The 17,552-nt window shown below is 41.7% G+C and overlaps 1 protein-coding gene across 2 annotated transcripts in view; it reads right to left on the minus strand.

The window, feature by feature from the left end:
• The window catches only part of LOC136844381 (uncharacterized), a 74,669-nt gene that overhangs the window by 36,639 nt on the left and 20,478 nt on the right, over window positions 1-17,552 (minus strand). For both annotated transcript variants that reach the window (XR_010854855.1, XM_067113465.1), the window contains exons 3-5: window positions 8,364-8,430; window positions 1,544-1,625; window positions 822-955 (exon numbers count right to left, since the gene is read on the minus strand). Coding sequence is in view for 1 of the 2 variants with exons in the window: in XM_067113465.1 (XP_066969566.1) it covers window positions 822-955; window positions 1,544-1,625; window positions 8,364-8,430 (283 nt within the window). In the remaining variant the exon portion in view is untranslated. The remainder of the gene's footprint in view (window positions 1-821; window positions 956-1,543; window positions 1,626-8,363; window positions 8,431-17,552) is intronic.

A 17,552-nucleotide genomic window follows, 5' to 3' on the forward strand; every position in this document is an offset into this window, starting at 1 on the left:
AAAATGCCAAGACTCCACTAAAAAACAGAACTGTAACCAAGTTATAAAGAAATTCAGCTACAGGACATGTTAACTTAGAAAACTCTGTACACGTTACTACATGCAAGACAAATTCGAGCCACACCAAGGTCTACCATACCACACATTTGTTTCCAAGACTGGCATCACTGTATCTTCCAATCATAGATGACAAGGGCTACTACAGTATCTGTAGCTGAGTTTCATATCCCACAAAACTTTTTCAGTGCTGGAAACTAGCTGTAGAGCCTCCAGAGATGAGTAAAGTATCCATCTTGTGATCACTTATCCTAGATGACTAGCTGTTATCTGCTCACAAGTATAACAACACTTGAAAGAGGTGAGGTGGCTAGAATTTTTTTATTCCAAGCAATCTGGATTTTTTCCAAATAATCAGAGAATGGTGGCGCTGGGATTATTTATGAAATCTGTCAACAAAACAGGTTTCACAAAAATTCTGTAGTTAACTAATTAGCCTCTTACTCTATTTTTATTACACCACAGTACAGTACCTGCAGTATTACACTATTCTATATATTTACATACTTACAGAGAGAGAGAGAGAGAGAGAGAGAGAGAGAGAGAGAGAGAGAGAGAGAGAGAGAGAGAGAGAGAGAGAGAGAGAGAGAAGGGTCCCTTCACACCATGTTCAAGAGATGATTGTCAAAATTTTATGGGGATCTCTTGGCAACATTCCACGAAAATAAATCAGAATACTTAATCAAGTCATGACTGATTTCACAATGTGAAAAGCCTCATTACATTTCTATGTATAAAAGAAAGAATAATTAACAACACTGTACCTTCCATGTGTATTCTGACTGATAAGAATTATTTGAAGCCTTCTCTTTCCGAGATAATCTTTGGCCAGATGAATGGAAAGTCCCATGATGTCCCCTTTGGTCCCTTTCTGACAATACAGTGGGTGAGTAATATTCTGGAATAGAAAGTTTAAAAAACAAAATCAAAATTCATATGGAGTGGACTAACAATTATTAATAATGCAGCTGGTATAATTTCCCCAATACTTCTAACTCAATTCATTCACAGTTCCTGAGAAGAAACCATTTTTGCATCATTACACAACTCAAAGCATACCAAAATATGTGCTACCCTACAAAAAAGTAATAATTGCAAATGCATACAGTACCTTCTTGCCTAGAATCATTTCAAACTTCATTGCCTTTTAATTTATTCCTTACAATCCTATTGCATCTTTTTATGACTTTGATGATATTCCAACTCCAAATTAAAGATATGTGGAATATTGCTGAAAATTGTTATCAGTCTTGGAAGATGAAAGAAAGAATAAAAGGAAAAAACTCACATATAAATCTCCATTCACAAGGTCCACATTACTGTTAACAATCAGCAGAGTACCAATACCAAGCTGAGATACCAATTTGTCACTTCTTGAGTGTATTTCCCCTTTACATGATAACTACTATTGTTCTACACAGTAAGCAGCAGATACAATGCACAATGATGAAATACTGTACTATACTATTTTTTCAATAGATCTTACCTTCAACTTTTTTAGATGAAAATGAATTCTGGTTTTCCAACTCTTTCACTGAATACACACTGGATCTTAAGAAATATGTTACCTAAAATAAAAATACAATGCATAAATAATTTATACACTAACAGGAAAATATATAATTCTTACAAGCCTTTCCTTTCAAACATTACATATGGTAGTCAAATGTGATTATGTCTTTAATATCTACAAAAGCATTTTTTCTCAATTTTGCACCAGAAATTATCAGTGCGTGTACAAATACATGAATTACTCTACTCAAGAGGGAATTTAATAGATGATTTAGAATATCTTATAAAGCAATACAACACTATAGCCCTAGACTGACAATATTACTTTGTTTCATTTACTGCTACATGTCTACACAAAACCTAGTTGCTTCACTAATATAGTAGTCACATATACCTTGGTTGGCAATCCATTTAAAATTGCTCAACTATATTTCCATCATCTCAAGGTATTCGACCAGATGACACTAACTGCCTCTGCCAGCTGCTATTGCATTTTTGGCAATGCCTTTCATTTGCTACCATAAATACAGTATGTCTTTTTGTCTTTTGTTCCCATTTATATAAACTAAAATTTTATTAAATATTTAAAAACAACCCATACAAATTTGCTTTTTTCTAAGACTGTTCATTAGTACAACCAATAACAAGAAGGAAATATCCAAGAACGCAGTCTCATTCTGGTTATGTGAAGTCATCAAGTCGATCTACAAGCTGTCTTGTGAGGGAGCTGACTCTATACCCCAAACAAGGGCTCAAGAAGTCAGGGACATTGCTCTGTCTCTAACGTTCAAAAGGAATTTCTTAATACCAGGTATTACCAGCAGGTGGCTGGCATCACCAAACCCTTCTTTACCTTTTTATAACAGAAGGATTTCAGCCACAAGTCCTACAAGATATTCTCTTTTGAACCAGTCCTGGCTGCTCAACATACATGGCTGCCCAAGCTCCACAGAATGGCATCTCACCTACGGTTTACGGTAGTGAAAGGTTGAATGAAAGATAGACAACAACTTCTTTCCATCTTCTTATTTTCTTTCACAAAGCAGCCAAAGGCTGTAATCTTGCTGGTTGGGCTAGAAGCAGGTTAAACAGAGTTTGCAATCTCTGGCTTTTGTTGGTTGTTAGATGTGAACCCCTCCATCCCCCTTTTAACAAAGGGGGGTTCACAGCATATTTACCTGAGATTTCATGATATTCTACCTTCCACGCTGATCTTCCCTTGTTACACAAAACACCTAAGTTCTCCTTTTTCCTAGTTTAAATTTACAAACAAGCCATACTCTGGCACAGGGCCCTGTCAACACCTTGACATCACATATGCCACATTATACAAGTGGTTACAGGAGCCATCCTTCCCTGCTTACATATGTGACCAGGAAGATGACATTCAAGGTGGGAGATCAACACTAGTCAAGATTGCTGGACAATACCTCCCGCCTAAGGAGTCTCCAAATAAAACATAAAAGTTTATATTCTCATAGGAACAAATTCCACGTTTCCGAGACAATTTGCATTTTCCCTAAAAATACAAACTTTGTGTTTATTCATAATCTCCCCTCTAACTAAACCCCACCTCTACTCACCTACTGCTAGTTAACTAACCAGTAGCAAAGCTTCAATGACTGGACCAGCTATCGCTGAAGGTACTCCCATAAAACAAGAGACTTCAGACCTATTTATACTGAAAAAATGCACACTATCACTATTTGCATCAACTTTTTCCTTCATAGGGTTAGAAGTAAAATGAGTTCTTTCCACTCTCTTCTGCACTTTGCTCTTTCTAATGAATTCCTTTTTCCAGAATCTCATGGGTCTTCCTATATAGGTCTTCATCCTGCTACTTCTATATCTCCTACTTTCCTGACCAACTGTTTCTCATCCCTCCTCATCACATGTTCAAATCCTCTTAAATCTTACAGCTCAGTTTTTCCAGTCTCTTTGATACAATCTCTCTCTTATGCCAATTCCTCATTCAAACACACTCTTCCCTCTGTACTCAGGCCATGAATCTTAAAATTAACTGGTCACTCTATCAAAACCTCTTTTCCATATTGGTGCCTATGTTTCTGCTCTATATAGAGTAGTACAGGCCTTATGTACTCATCTTGACGTCTTTGCTCTCTCAAATTTCACTTAAAAAACCAGTAGTCTGTGCATCTCTCTCCATATCATCCATGCTACAGCTACTACTTTAGCTCTTCTAAGGACTACCCTTCTATCAAAACAGGTTAACTTTTCTCTCTTCCCCAACTGCTTTTGTATGCATTTTTGCCATCAAAAATTAGTCCATGTACATTTTGTAATCCTAAGCACCTCTTGTGACACCATTTGTTGCTCTTAGTGCATGAGACAGAGTTTCTCCAAACATCTTTTCAACAACTTCAAGGCAACTTTTCTGACTGTTCTTTTCCCTTTACTTCCTTAACAGTTGCCATAAGCTCTACACCATAAACTCTAGACTTTCATCATTATTTTGTCTTCAATCTAATATCCTATGAAACATTCATAGCCAATCATTATTATTCCCTTATTAACCTTATTTCTCAGGTGACTATGATTTATTAACCCTTAATGAATACTACTATGAATTTTTTAATTCTTTAATATTACATTTATTTCTGATCATCATTATAATGTGTGTAATTTTCGATAAATCAATCAACCGAGCAAGAGACAGAACATCTATGGTGTACAAAGAACACAGCAAGGCTCAGTTACATGACCTTCAATAAATTAAAATACCTTGACATCACAACCATTACAGTCAACTTATTGGAGGGGCTGGCAACCTAGGATGCCAAGTACTCATCAAAGATGCTCCTATCCTACTACTTCTACTCTGGTGAGGAGATAGCACCTACAGAACACTCCCATGCTAGGAAAGGAAAAAAAGAAGTTAGGACTGTACTACCCACAGAACTAATTCTTTCTCCACTAGGGGCTCGTCTCTATAAGTTCTGGAGACTGTGAAAGGAGTTAGGAGAGGGGCAGTGGGTACCAGAAGTCATCAGAATTGGCTGTTGGCTTCTTGTCTGATGAAATGTCACATCCCTCCTCAAATCACAGCCTACATACTTCAACAGGCTTAGCTGAGAATCTTAGTGGCTGCAGCCTTGTGCAGCAAAACAAGGTAAATGTTGTAGAAGCAGGTGATAAAGGAGGGGCAGAACAGGTTGCTGGTCTACTAATGTCATTCATTTTATTTCCATACTCAAAATGGAGACAGCATGCGGCAGAATCCTTTTCAAGTAAAGTTCCATTATGAAAGGGGGCTTTCTAGCATCCTTGAACACAGATGCATTGGGTTTGAGTGGTCAGGGAAGGTATTGTATACCAATTCAAACCTCTGCATTTTGGACTAGAGACTGCACCCTAATTTTCCACCTTAACCTCAGTACAGGTGGCTGCATGGGGCCACAGAAATGAGATAAGGCTCAAATATTATCTCAAAGATTGATTAGATTGTGGCAGTACTGGCAATTAGAGAAGTTGTACTTAGTACCATCAAGGAAGGGCACTTATTTTGGATGGACAATAAACACCAAAACTGCTTTATTTCAATGGATGGAGGACAGGATCATGAGATTTTTGTCTTGAGTCTGGAATTCCAACATTGCCGATGTTCCCCCACAAAGGTCAGGCAATCACTGATTGGTCATCTGGTCTCCTTGGAAAAGTTGATTCCTCTCAGCTGTTTGAGGATAAGGTCACTTCAACTGCACTTGTCAAGACATCATACTTACGGATCTCAGGCAATGGCAAGATACCAGCTACCAGAGATTAGGGGTCCCACTTGTTCCTCCTTCACCATGAGTGCTGTTATTCAAACATACATCAAACTTCTGCTGGGAGTTCACTACCTAGACTTTAAAGCTACGGGAACCCAGACATTGCAGGACAGGGATCAACACATCATCTTTCTTGAGTTTAAAGGCAGGGCTGTCAGTGGCTGTCATTAGTCTTGTTCAGTGAATGAAACCAGCAAATCTCTTCTGATATAGCTGTCTATATAGGGCTACATCAGCAGTTGTTCAACTCTGTTCACTGAATGGAATATGTCAAGTTGCAAAAGGCCAGAGTTACTTTACATTCTAGCAACAGACATCATCATTGAGGCTTATGTAAATGTGTGAATCAAAGCCAAATTTGTCTTAGTAAAGTTCACTGTCAAAGTAAACAGCCTTAATCAAGCAAAACAAGTTCTACCTTCACAGTGGTCCTGGCATCTAGGGATTAAGAAGACTTTGGTGCCCCTGGCCAAAGCCTTTTGTAGACCTGTTTAAAATGAGCCTCAGCCATGAATTCTTCTTTTACTGCTCAGTCAAGCCCAACCAAGCAGCCTGGAGAATTCACATTCTGGTGCATTCTTGGAATGTTCTGGAGGCGTGAGGCTTTCCAACTTTAGGTCACGTCAGGTAGGCACTGAACAAACTGAAAACCTCCAAGAATCTCCAAGGTACAGGTTTTTATAAAGAAGATGCCACAGCAATCTCCAGGTCTTGCCAACCTTAATGTCCTATCTTTACCAAGCAAAGTAAGGACAATTCTGTGAATGTAGTTAACAGGACATTGATACACAATCCCCCAGTCATTATGTCTTTAATTTCCAACTTTCTTCTGTTCCTCAGAAGGGGCAAGAAATTACTAATTTCTGTCACCTCAGGCAATACACCAGCCTTAACTAAGTCTTTAAATTTCATGAATTAGATGTGGGCTCTCCAGAGGCAACAAGGCTTATACAGCCTTGACAATGAGTCCCACAACCTCCATGCAAGCCCTTGAAGGTACTGTTGTTGGATCTCCCACTAAAGACAGTCTTCTTGCTAGCATTTCATTTTTGAAAATGGGTCAACAAGCTGCAAAATTTGTCTGATGGTCAGTCACTCATTCCATAAGTTGGACTTCAATGGGTATGTCTTTTGCAGCCAAATGCCAAGTGGTCAAAATTGCTCCTCTATGCCCTTCATCATTCCTTCCTTATCTTCTAGAAGAGAGCGATTCAATACTTTCTCAGGAGGACAAGAGATTTTAGAAGCAATTCACCCATATTGCTCTATCAACAAGAAATTTTATGAAGCATATCTCTAATAATGCTTGTCTCACTGTTTCAGGCATGTCATCCTCAGGGACTAAGAGTACTCTATGGTAAGGCAGCACAGGTTACGGTTCTAGTTAATAAAATCCACTTTCCTTGATTTTGGAAATTTTTTGGATATTTCAGTAGCCCATCATTTAACCATAGTAACAGGTCCAGCACGGTTGCATTTACGTCCAAAGTGCGGTCATGGGCACAGTGAATAAAATCCCAGCCTAACCCTGGCTAGCCTATACAACTAGACACTAATTTGAAAAGAAGTCCAAAAATACTCATAAATGAGACACTTCAGCAAAAGCAATATTTTACTTAAGTATTTAATCAAAATAGCTTAGCCTTCCCTACCCAAATCATGGACTCACAATCACATAAGAGTATAATCACAAATAATCCATAGGTAGTATTACAACATATATACTGTATAGGGAAAGCTGTGTATAAGTAAAAATGGAAATGAAAAGACATGCTAACTGCTGAAGATTAACAGCAGCGCATATTTAAGCGCATGTACATGTGATGATACTGCATTTAACTTATGCTAGATTGCCCTGTTATTTTCATTTTCTGATTCATGTTTTCTATGTACATATATTTATGTATTGTAAGTCAACCATATGATTAACTGGCTAGTGAGTGAATGCTTATACTGTATATATTGCATACAAGGTGGGGGGTGAGGCACAACAATCACCATGGCACATGTACTTGGCTTTGGTTCCAACACAAAAGACAGGGTTAGTAGATGACCAGATGGTAACAGACTTGGATGCCAAGGGGGAGCCAGTCCTGAAGAAATCCTCAATCATCTTCTGACAGTAGGATCATCACTAATGAATCCTTATAATAAGGGTCCTTGTAGTACAAAGGTAGACAACATAGGCATCACCTAACCATTTCCTGTCATAGTTGGGATAGTCGGAAAACTCAAGACAGCAAATACTTCCCAGACCTTATTGAACTTGGGCATGACAGGATTGGCAGAGTCCCTGTCTTCATTGCTGCCATCAACATAAGCATCTTGGGTAGCAGTGGTAGTAGCATTGACCTCCTTGCTGGACATGGTCAAATACCAAAAATCACCAGTCATTATCAACAACTCACTAATGTTACATTCCCGAGTATCCTCTCTGAACTTTCTCAAGCATTGTTGTAAGTTAAAATCTTGACCCCTGTAAAGTTAACCACAGCCTCCTTTTCCATGTGCAGCCTATGCAAACCATGCTCCAGTGTAAGACAGATGACCCTGCAATTAAGAGCCCAGATGAGGACTGCAGACTTGAGAGAGTAGTTATGAAGATTCATGAGTCCATTCTCCACAAATAATCAAGGCGGGCTCCTTCTCTTCATCATCGACAAAGGATAAACACTGTATTAAGCTGGCCAGAGAATGTCTGTACCTGTATTACATGTTTCTGAAAGAACAAGATGCTATAAAGTCAGAAGGTGAGGGAAACTTCCAAATTAACATTACCATATCATCAAAGGTACTTATTTCAGTGCTGAATAAAATTTGGTTGATATACCTTTTTGCCTTTCAGGTGAAATAATCCTAAGTAAAATAAGGGTTAAATTTGTGTAGAAAAGTAGTTTTATGGAACCAAAACCCCAAAACATTAAAACACAGGTCTTTACAACAAATTTCTCTAAATTATACAACAAAAAGTTTTCTAAATTTAAAAATAAAAGCTAGTCTACTTACTTTATCACGCTGAGATTCTAGACCCAATGCATTATTTGGCTGAAGAGGAAGAGTATCAGATTTGAAACTGCAACAGAAATTACAAATTCAGTCTTAAAGAAAATAGCAAATGATACTTCTGCAAATCCACTCTTACATAGAATAGCAAATGATATAATTTAAAAGATAATTTCAGAAGTACATACTGATCTAAATTAAATATTAGCACAAAAATATATAATTTTTTCACAGATATAAACAATTATTTCTGGATCGGGGTCCCGTGTCACCCGGTGAAATAGTCCATTCAGCACTTATTTCTAGGTAATTCCGTTGCTAGATACCAGAGAAAAGCTAAATGAAATGCTGGAGTTACTACCCAGAGCGAGCTCCACTAGATGGAGTCGTGTATGGAAAAAGGTGAACTACAAAAACACGGAACCTTATCCTATAGAGATTCCCAATGTCAAAGTCCCAACGAGAGAGATGCCGATACAAGCCCATGCACTACACGCGGACTGTATACAAGGCAACACTAGCCAGCATTCCATTTTAGCATCGTTTTTGCTCACACGTAATTTCGTTGTGATCCTTATTTGTGATCCTTATTTTGTGCTCTATTTTGATTTTTATGGCATCCTCAAGATTCTTCTTCAATTACTTGAGTACCAGTGTTTTGTTGTTTTTAGGCGATTGAGGCTTCTTATTTTCCTTTAGTTTAATAATTAAAGGAATTTATAACGCCTCCGTCTCGATCTCCCTCTCACGTCGTCTCTGACCTCTCTTGGTCTTGGGTGTATATTTGTTTTGTGTTTTTATTTGTATCCCTTTTTATTTGGGATGTTTTACCATTAATGATCCTAACTTTAGTGGGTTTGATTAATTTTGTTCTGTACCCATTTACTAAGAAGTGCTGTTTACGTTTAGGTTCGAGCTACCCCACCGGCTCATTCGGCTTTATCATGACTTCATTGCAGAGTGATTTTTATTTCGGTGATGTTTAGCGTTTAGGCTACGAGCTACCCACTCGGGCCCATTCGCTTTATCATGGCTTCATTACGGGAGTGATGTTTAGTGTTTAGGTTACGAGCTACCCCCGGCCCATTCGCTTTTTGTCGTGGCTTCATTCGAAATGTTGTTGAGCGTTTGAGGTTACTTAGCTTCCCTCAGCCCATTCGCTATTATCATGGCCTCATTGTTTTATTTTTGTCATCACTTCTCTTAGCCTCAGGGGATCTTATTTTTCATTGGTACTGTTACGGTTTACTTTGTTTTTATAATTTTGTTTATTTTGTGAATTTTGTGTTCCTTCCTGGTCAAGTGCTGTCTTGCTGTTTAGGCTACGTGGTTCCCCTCAGGCCTATTCGCCTTATTTTGGCTTTATTTGCCTTGTTTTAGACTCACTTCTAAGTGTATGGGAACATGATTTTCATTGTTACATTTAATTTTTTTGACCTTGTGCTTGGATGCTTTTGAATTTGTTAATTTTGGGATACTTTTAACTGGGAGGTCGGTCATGTCCTTCACGTCCATGTTGTGTTGGGCCTGCCTATCCTCCTACATGTACCTTATAGACAATTTTGTTTTATTATAATTTTTTTTTTTTTGTTATTGTTAGCCTTTTACCCTCTCCTAGGCTTCCTTCCTTTACATCACCTCAGTTAGGTTAGCCTAGGGTTGGCTGTAACACTTTTTCCCTTGGAAAATTAGATTAAGGACGATCTCGATCTCATGCGTATGAGTTTCATGTCGTGATCTCGTTCTGTACATGTGTGTTTTATGTCTGAGTGCTTCCCTTTGTTTGGTTTTGACTTGGATATATTGCCTTACGCCCACCCTCTCCCTGTTTCGACTTTTCACTTAGGCTAATGTTCCTACAAGTTAAGCTGAATAGCGAGGTTTTACCTCGTAGCCTATCCTAGTTCAATCCCTTCTTTGGGTTGCCACTAATGGTGACCCGGGAGTGCTCTCCCACTCCTGTTCACACTTCTTTACCGACTATATATATGTTATTTTTGTGGTTTCGAGAGTCCCTTCTCTCCCTTTTATCCTTTGCCTCTCTCTCCCTGGTTTGTTTTCAAAGTTTGTTAACTTTCCAAGGCTTGAGAGCACTATCCTTATTTTATGTTAGCCTAAATCCTCCCCTCTGCATTGATTGATTGTCCTTCGGTGTGTCTGAGTTGGCACTCCACCTGGACCTGAGGTGACCAGAGTGCTCTCCCCACCCTGTTCACACTCCTTTATCTTTCATTGCTCTCCTGGTCGTAGAGGTTTTGCCCTTCCTCTCTTTTTCTCTCGCTCTTGTCGTGCACAGCTACATAGTGAGGGGATCTATGAGAATCTCCAGCTCGGGAGTGCTGTCCCACCCCTGGCGCTGCTTTTGGTTACCAACCTCCTGGCCTATCCTTCCCCCTTCCTTTTACTGCCGACTATCTCCCTCGTGGTGAATTCTACATGTTCACCCTACTGTTTGATCTCACATGAGGCCCAGTTAGCGTTCTCCATCTAACTGTCTTCTGCTTTATTTACTTTCAGCATTCCTCCTTTTTGCTACTACCTGTTAGGTGTTTCGTTATCTTGTTGGGCGGCTCCTTGCTTACTGCTGGGCGGTTTTAGTGTTTAAGCGGTGTTTCTTCCCCACCGCTTATCACTTCGTTCAGGATATCCTCCGGTTTTTCCTCTTGGCTCGAGGCCCACTCGCAACAGTTCATAACCTCCCACATTTTGTTCAAAACATGATCGCCCGGAATGTTCCGTTGACTCTGTTTTTGTCACATGAGTTTTGTCCTGTTACCCGGTTTCTCTCGGTTTCTCCGGGGTTTTCTGGTCTGACTAGGCTATGGCTGCTACGGTTTTCTGCTCCGGCATCCGTTCCAGCATGCCCTTTTTCTCATACGCCGTTTGGCTGGTTTTGTCAAGTGCAGAATGCTCCGCTATCCTGCAACAAACCAGCGATCACGAGCTCATAGCTCCCATTCGGTCGCAGTCTGTTTGGATTATAGTTTAGCACGGAAGGTTGGCAACGCGCTGCTTCTCTCGAGCAGGCTTCTTGATGAACCACGTAGGTTTTATATACCTGGTTTCGCTCTCAAACTCCGCCCATGTGACATTGGACTCGGAAGGTTGTAGCACGCTATGCTCTCGAGCAGCTGCTGATGAATCCGTGGGTTTATTTACCAGTCGGTTTATCCCGCCAAACGCCGCCTTTGGCTTATTATTAGTCGTTTGGCACCCGACAGATTAGTTATATCGCTATGCTCTCGAGCAGGCTACCTGATGAATCCGTGAGTTTTCATATATACCTGTCGGTTTTACCTCAAGCCAAGCTCCGCCTCATGTGGCTGGCGAATAGTCGCTCTTTGAACCTCCGTCTCCAGCGGGATTTCGCACTGCAGGGTTTCATCGAAATCCTATCGGTTCTCCGCCTCTTGTGGCTTATTAATAGTTAATCTTTAGGTGTTTGGGCTCTCTCCGAGATTCTCGGTGGATCATGCCATATACGCCTATCCCTCCGATTCATTTTCGAGGCGAATTCTCGGTAAGTGGTCAGTTCATATACACCTGCTCGGTTTTTCCTTCGCCAAACTCGTCTTATAAACTTATTGATAGTTGTTCCTCCGGTGTCTGGGGTCCATTTTCCCCTCTCTGAGGCGGCCCGTCTCGTAACTCTTCGCCTCAAGTTAATTGTTTACGGAGAGTTTTTTCAAAACGTTGCGGCCTTCTGTCTCGTTCTCGGACCTGCAGAACATCGTCGGAGCGATAAGTAGGTGCGAATAATTGAGACAAACCTTTTCCGCTGCTTCGGAATTAGGTGGAGCAAACTTTTCCTTTAGGGGATTCGTTGCCTTCTCATCCCTTTTCGACGGTTCCTGGTCTACGTCCTAAGGGAAAAAAAAAAAAAAAAAAAAAACACCCCCCCACCACCCCCCTTTTTAAACCAAGAAGACCGCTCGGGGCACCCTCAAGGAGCGATCTCGGATCTCTAATCCGGTGCCATCTACGCAGTTTGGCCTGTCTTCTGAAAGGACACGCCCAAGCAAAGCAAGGCGGTTACCCCCTCCTTCCTTTGTTGAAAACTCTTTTACGGGTCTCCTGCAAGGAGCTCGTTATGAGGTCATTGTCAACCTATTAAACTAACTATCTACATCATGGTCCATGCCTTCCCTTTCCCAGGAGCTTAAATCCCAAGAGATTAATCTCAGACTCATTGTCAATGGATCACCTGTTAAGTCCTGCTCCGTTCCGAATTCTATAAGTTCGGACATCTCCACCTCTTTCCCCTCCAGTCTGGGAATCTTGGTACCTTCCTTTATGCTTCCCAGCATGAAGGCACCCTCCTGTAATAGTGTGGGCACCACGGAGGTTGGTGGAAGGGCATTTCTTCCCTCCCGGTCTGGTATCCTCTTATCCGGGTTTTACCAGACTGTCCAGAACGAAGCATGGCATCTGTCTGGCAGGATCCATAAGTGAGCCTCAGCTAGGGGCTGGACATGCTCGTCTCCCTGAGGACTCTAACGGAGTGGCAGGCGGAGAATTCAGTTCACGCCAGCTGGCCTTACTGCTCTCTTTGAGAGCCCTGTTTCTTACCTTGTGCTCGAATGTAGCCCACTCTTATCAACAGGCTTGTTTTGAAAATGTATCGCTGAGGCATTTCCGGGAAGACAGATATCACAGATACATTCACAGTGAATCTTCTAACCTGGACTACGCAGCTAATTTATTCAGCGTACAGCTCCTAAGCTTCCGAGGTCAATTTTTGGAAGCTGAAACAGGTGTAAGTCAGGCTTCCCGTTCCATTGAGCTGAAAAATCTTATGAACAGTTTCACCTGGAGAATTAATCTTTTCCCAGGTGGGGTTGTTACCAAACCCGTCTGGGGCTACTATTGTTACCCAGAGCCTCTGTTCTCATGGGTGTCTACCTCACCAGAAACAGTCTGATCTTGCCGGGACCTGTCCCAAGTCCGGCAGAAGTTCATGTAGTTCAAGAGCCCCCTGCTCAGGCGGTGGTGCAGGCTCTTCAGGTCTCTGCCCTAGACAGCAGGTCAGCTCTCACTCCCAGCCTCCACCTCTCGATGTGTGCGGGTTCAGCCAACACATCAGCCCCTTGTAACGCCCCGTGTGTCTCTGCCTCCCACGTGCCGCCGGGAGTTTTTCTTTGCTTCACGAAAACCTAAGGAAAGAATTTTCACTAGACATTTGGCCCAGAGAGGCTCTGACCCTCGGGGTTATCATAGGAGCAGGGATGCATCCTACTCCTCTCTCCGAGAAATTGGGAAGGCATTAGCTTCACGGAGGCAATCAAGCCCCTCCCTGTAGTATTTCTCATATGGGTGGGAGGCTGTACCATTTCGGGGCCACTGGAACTTCAGTTCCTGAGCCCAGAGTATGGTTATCAGGGCCCGGTGGAGCTGGACTATTGTTCCCCAATCAGGTTCAATCAGCCTCCGGCCAGAGTTCTGGGAGTCTTTGCGAATGGCCTGTCAGGCTTTTCAGTCTGCCAGGAAGTTCCTTCCACTGGAAAATTTTTCGGGCGTGTCCCGTTTGTTTCCTTATTCATGCGGCAAGTCTCTTTGCCCAGTCTTGTGGTTGTTGGATCCTACTCGCCGTGGGCCGTAACCACCTCTATAGACCTTTCCACGCTTCCTTTCACATCTTGGTTGCAGAAGGTCCTATCCCTTCTGGGATTCAGACTCGGGAGCAGGCGTACCCCTTCAGGTTCATGCCCTCCTCAATGCGGCTCCAGAGTCTTTTGCCAGTTTGAACAATACCGTAGTTCAACAGCTCCGGTAGGAGGCTATGCTAGCTGCATATCTAGTTGCCTGGTTCATTTGGGCACAGCGTGGGGAATTGCCTGAGGGCGCCGGTCATTATAATCGGTTTCTAGAGTCTTTTGGCTTCTAAGTAACCAGGAAGGAATCCCTGATTCAGGAGGGTAGCCTTCCCGTAGTTATGAATCCAGTGGAAGTGGAAACAGATAGCAAGGGCATCTTATCATTTCATCATCTCAAGCATACCTCCCCGTGCCCAAGAAAAAGGTCCTGGGTTTTCTCAGTTTGCTTCAGTGACGGTTCTCCTTCTGAAGTCAAAGCTGGAGTTTATGACCGGGTATGGTGGAGTCAGGGACGGTGTCTCCTTGATTCCTCCTGCCCGAATAGGGCCCGCCTTGCACAACTGTCAAGTGCTTACGAAGTCAGTTCCTCTCAGCTTTCCCCTCCGCCTCAGTATTCCACACGCCACCTCTGGGAGGTGAGGTGGATATTTTGGCCCAATGAAGTACATGGTACTTAGTCGGTCACGTTCGGCAGTTCCATATCAACGCTTTTGGAGAGCGGTGACAGTCTTCCTGTCCTTGGAAACTTCTTTCCCAAGAGGTTTCCTTTTAGGCTGGTTCTGAACAAAACAGCAATAGTGCGCTCTGTAAACAAGTGGTTTTGGACTCGGTGCTTCGTTCAGGTTATGGTTCATTCTTCTCCATAACCAACAGTCGCAGGTGCCTCTGTCACACCCTTCGTAGGGGTCCAAAAGGTCACTGCTTTTTCCCTATCCCAGGGCCTCCCCTGGTGTCGAATAGTCCTTAGGCGGAGCGTCATTCAGGTAGTCTTGTGACCTTTTCCTGGGCCTGGAAGTAGGTCTGTTTGCAACCCAATTCAGCCACAAACTATCAAGCTGTCCCGTCTGGTATAAACTCAGCCTGTGTCAGCCCCCTCAAACTTCTGATGTCCTGGCTTTGTGGTCTTTGTAAATCTTACAGTTTGGGAGGAAACTGATATTGGTCCTGTTATTACTGTTTTCCTGAAATCAGTTAAGGGATCCTACTCTACTGCAGTATGGTTCTGCAGTTAAGTAACTAGCACTCTTCACATAGTTTTGAAGCTACAGTACTGATGTCGACCGCATTGGCCTCGAGGAAAGTGTTTTGTTGGAACCAGACTCACAGGCCCTAAACTTTCATCCCTAAGGTCTGTGTTAGGTAAAGAACAGTACTCATTCCACATTAGGTTTCCTGGTCTTTGAGCAATGTATCGGAGTTAGCTTGGTAACCAACAATCATCTTGTTCTTATCTTTTCTTGTTAAGGAAGTCCCAAAATTTTAATCAGCTTAGCTTCTAGTGTTAGTTTTCCTGTACTGTCTGCCTGTCTGTCTGCGGAACCAATCAGTTTGGTTTGTCTGGTGGAACCAATCAGTTTGGTTTCCCCTCATCAGGGGTAGTGTTGTGAATTCTCACCCTAACTTTCTATCTACAATTGAAGGTCCTCATTTTCGGTGGTCACCTTGGAAAGTACTCCCCTTTTACAAGGTCTGTTTCTGTGTCAGTTTTTCTCCTTGCAGGCTTTTTTAGACAGGACCTCATAATTTGTCAGGGTCCTCTCCTTTAAAAAAAGGGGGCACTGTCATTGGGTCTGCTATTAGGCAGGAAGTATTTTCTTAATACAAGCCTATTCAGGTGCTATTCTAAGCTCATGATCTTGAATGGTGACCACTTACATTATTTTCATTACATGAACTTAGAGGACCTTACTTATGTTCAGGGTAGAATTCTCCTAGTTTTCAACGTTTCTATTTAAGTCTTTAATAGCATAAGAATGATGTTTATTTCTCTGTTACTATTTCACTGGGTGACACGGGACCCCGATCCAGAAAAAGGATTTGACAAAGGAAAAATCTGTTTCTGGAGAGGGGCCATGTCACCCGTGACCCACCCCTGTTTTTCATTCTCTCCTCCCTTGATAAACTTCATTCTAGTGAGTGGGTGCTAACATGGAATGCGGCTAGTGTTGCCTTGTATACAGTCCGATGAGTAGTGCATGGGCTTGTATCGCACCTCTCGTTGGGACTTTTGACATTGGGAATCTCTATAGGATAAGGTTCTGTTTTTGTAGTTCACCCTTTTCCATACGACTCCATCTAGTGGAGCTCGCTCTGGGGTAGTAACTCCAGCATTTCATTTAGCTTTCTCTGGTATCTAGCAACGGAATTACCTAGAAATAAGTGCTGAATGGACTATTTCACCGGGTGACACGGGCCCCTCTCCAGAAATAGATTTTTCTTTTGTCAAAATCCTTTTTTTAAATGCTGTTCTTCACTGATTTTGGAGGGTAGACTAAATCCACAATTCGAAACTACTTCTTTACTGTTGGTTAACTAGCATATGAAGTAGCCCTCTTTCACCTGGTCCCTTTACCTATTACTTAACAATGTACACCAAGAAGTGTTGCATTATACTGTGAAAAGGGAGGAACAGAAGTACTTGTACACAGAAAAAATAGAAAAATGCTTTTGAAAACTTTTGCTCTTTACAATCCAAATGGAGGGCAACTGTAGACTATTATACTTCAGCTAATTCAAATGCAAAGAACAATGGGACACACCCCATTGCCTTAAGCTAGAAAAAGCTCTACAGAAATAAGAAAAAGTTAAGTTTCATCCCAAAATAAAATAATAATTACCTCTTGAAAGATTAGATAAACAGGAAAACCTGAAGCAGCAACAGAATACAGTACTAAGGTTGGTAAAAGATAGAAAAAAAACTAACTGATCTGAGAAACAATTAGGACTGTTAAATTCAACACAATAAACATTAGTTAAAACTGTCATTCCCAGAAATATTACTTTAGTTGCTTAAATCTAATAGTAGCAGGTTAGCAAGGCACCAGCTGCCTGTTAAAATACTACCACTAGAGAGATTATGGTCTCTTCTAAGGTTGGCCAGTACAGTATGTTGTTGGGTCTCTATCTGGGCACTGACTTCTATGCCAGACTTGTACCTTACAAGTCTGGCATAATCATTATGAATCTTTTACTGTTGGTACCCAGTTTGCAACACTGAACACCCTACACTTCTTACCCTTTTTTATCTGTCCTGTTTTTAGTATAGTAGAGATTCACTAGCCTGGCAGGCATCTCTTCTAAGAGAAAGCCACACTGAAATAAACCCATGCTGTTCAATCTTGGACAGTGCCATAGTCTTTGTACTGAGGTCTTCCACTGTCTTGGATTGGAGTTCCCTTGCTTGGAGGTACACTCAAGCACACTTCTCTGTCAGTTCCCTCTTCCTCTTGTTTTTCATAGATTGTGCACAGCAGGCTTAGTAGAAGGGCCCAGGATGCCTGGTGGTTAAGCACAAGGATGCCTGACCCTCATTATTTTCTTTATCTTTACCCATGAATTTCTTTTCAGAACCACTACTGCTGCCCTTCCTTCAATGTCT

Source organism: Macrobrachium rosenbergii, chromosome 12, assembly GCF_040412425.1.
Source record: "Macrobrachium rosenbergii isolate ZJJX-2024 chromosome 12, ASM4041242v1, whole genome shotgun sequence".
NCBI classification, from domain to species: Eukaryota; Metazoa; Arthropoda; class Malacostraca; order Decapoda; family Palaemonidae; genus Macrobrachium; species Macrobrachium rosenbergii.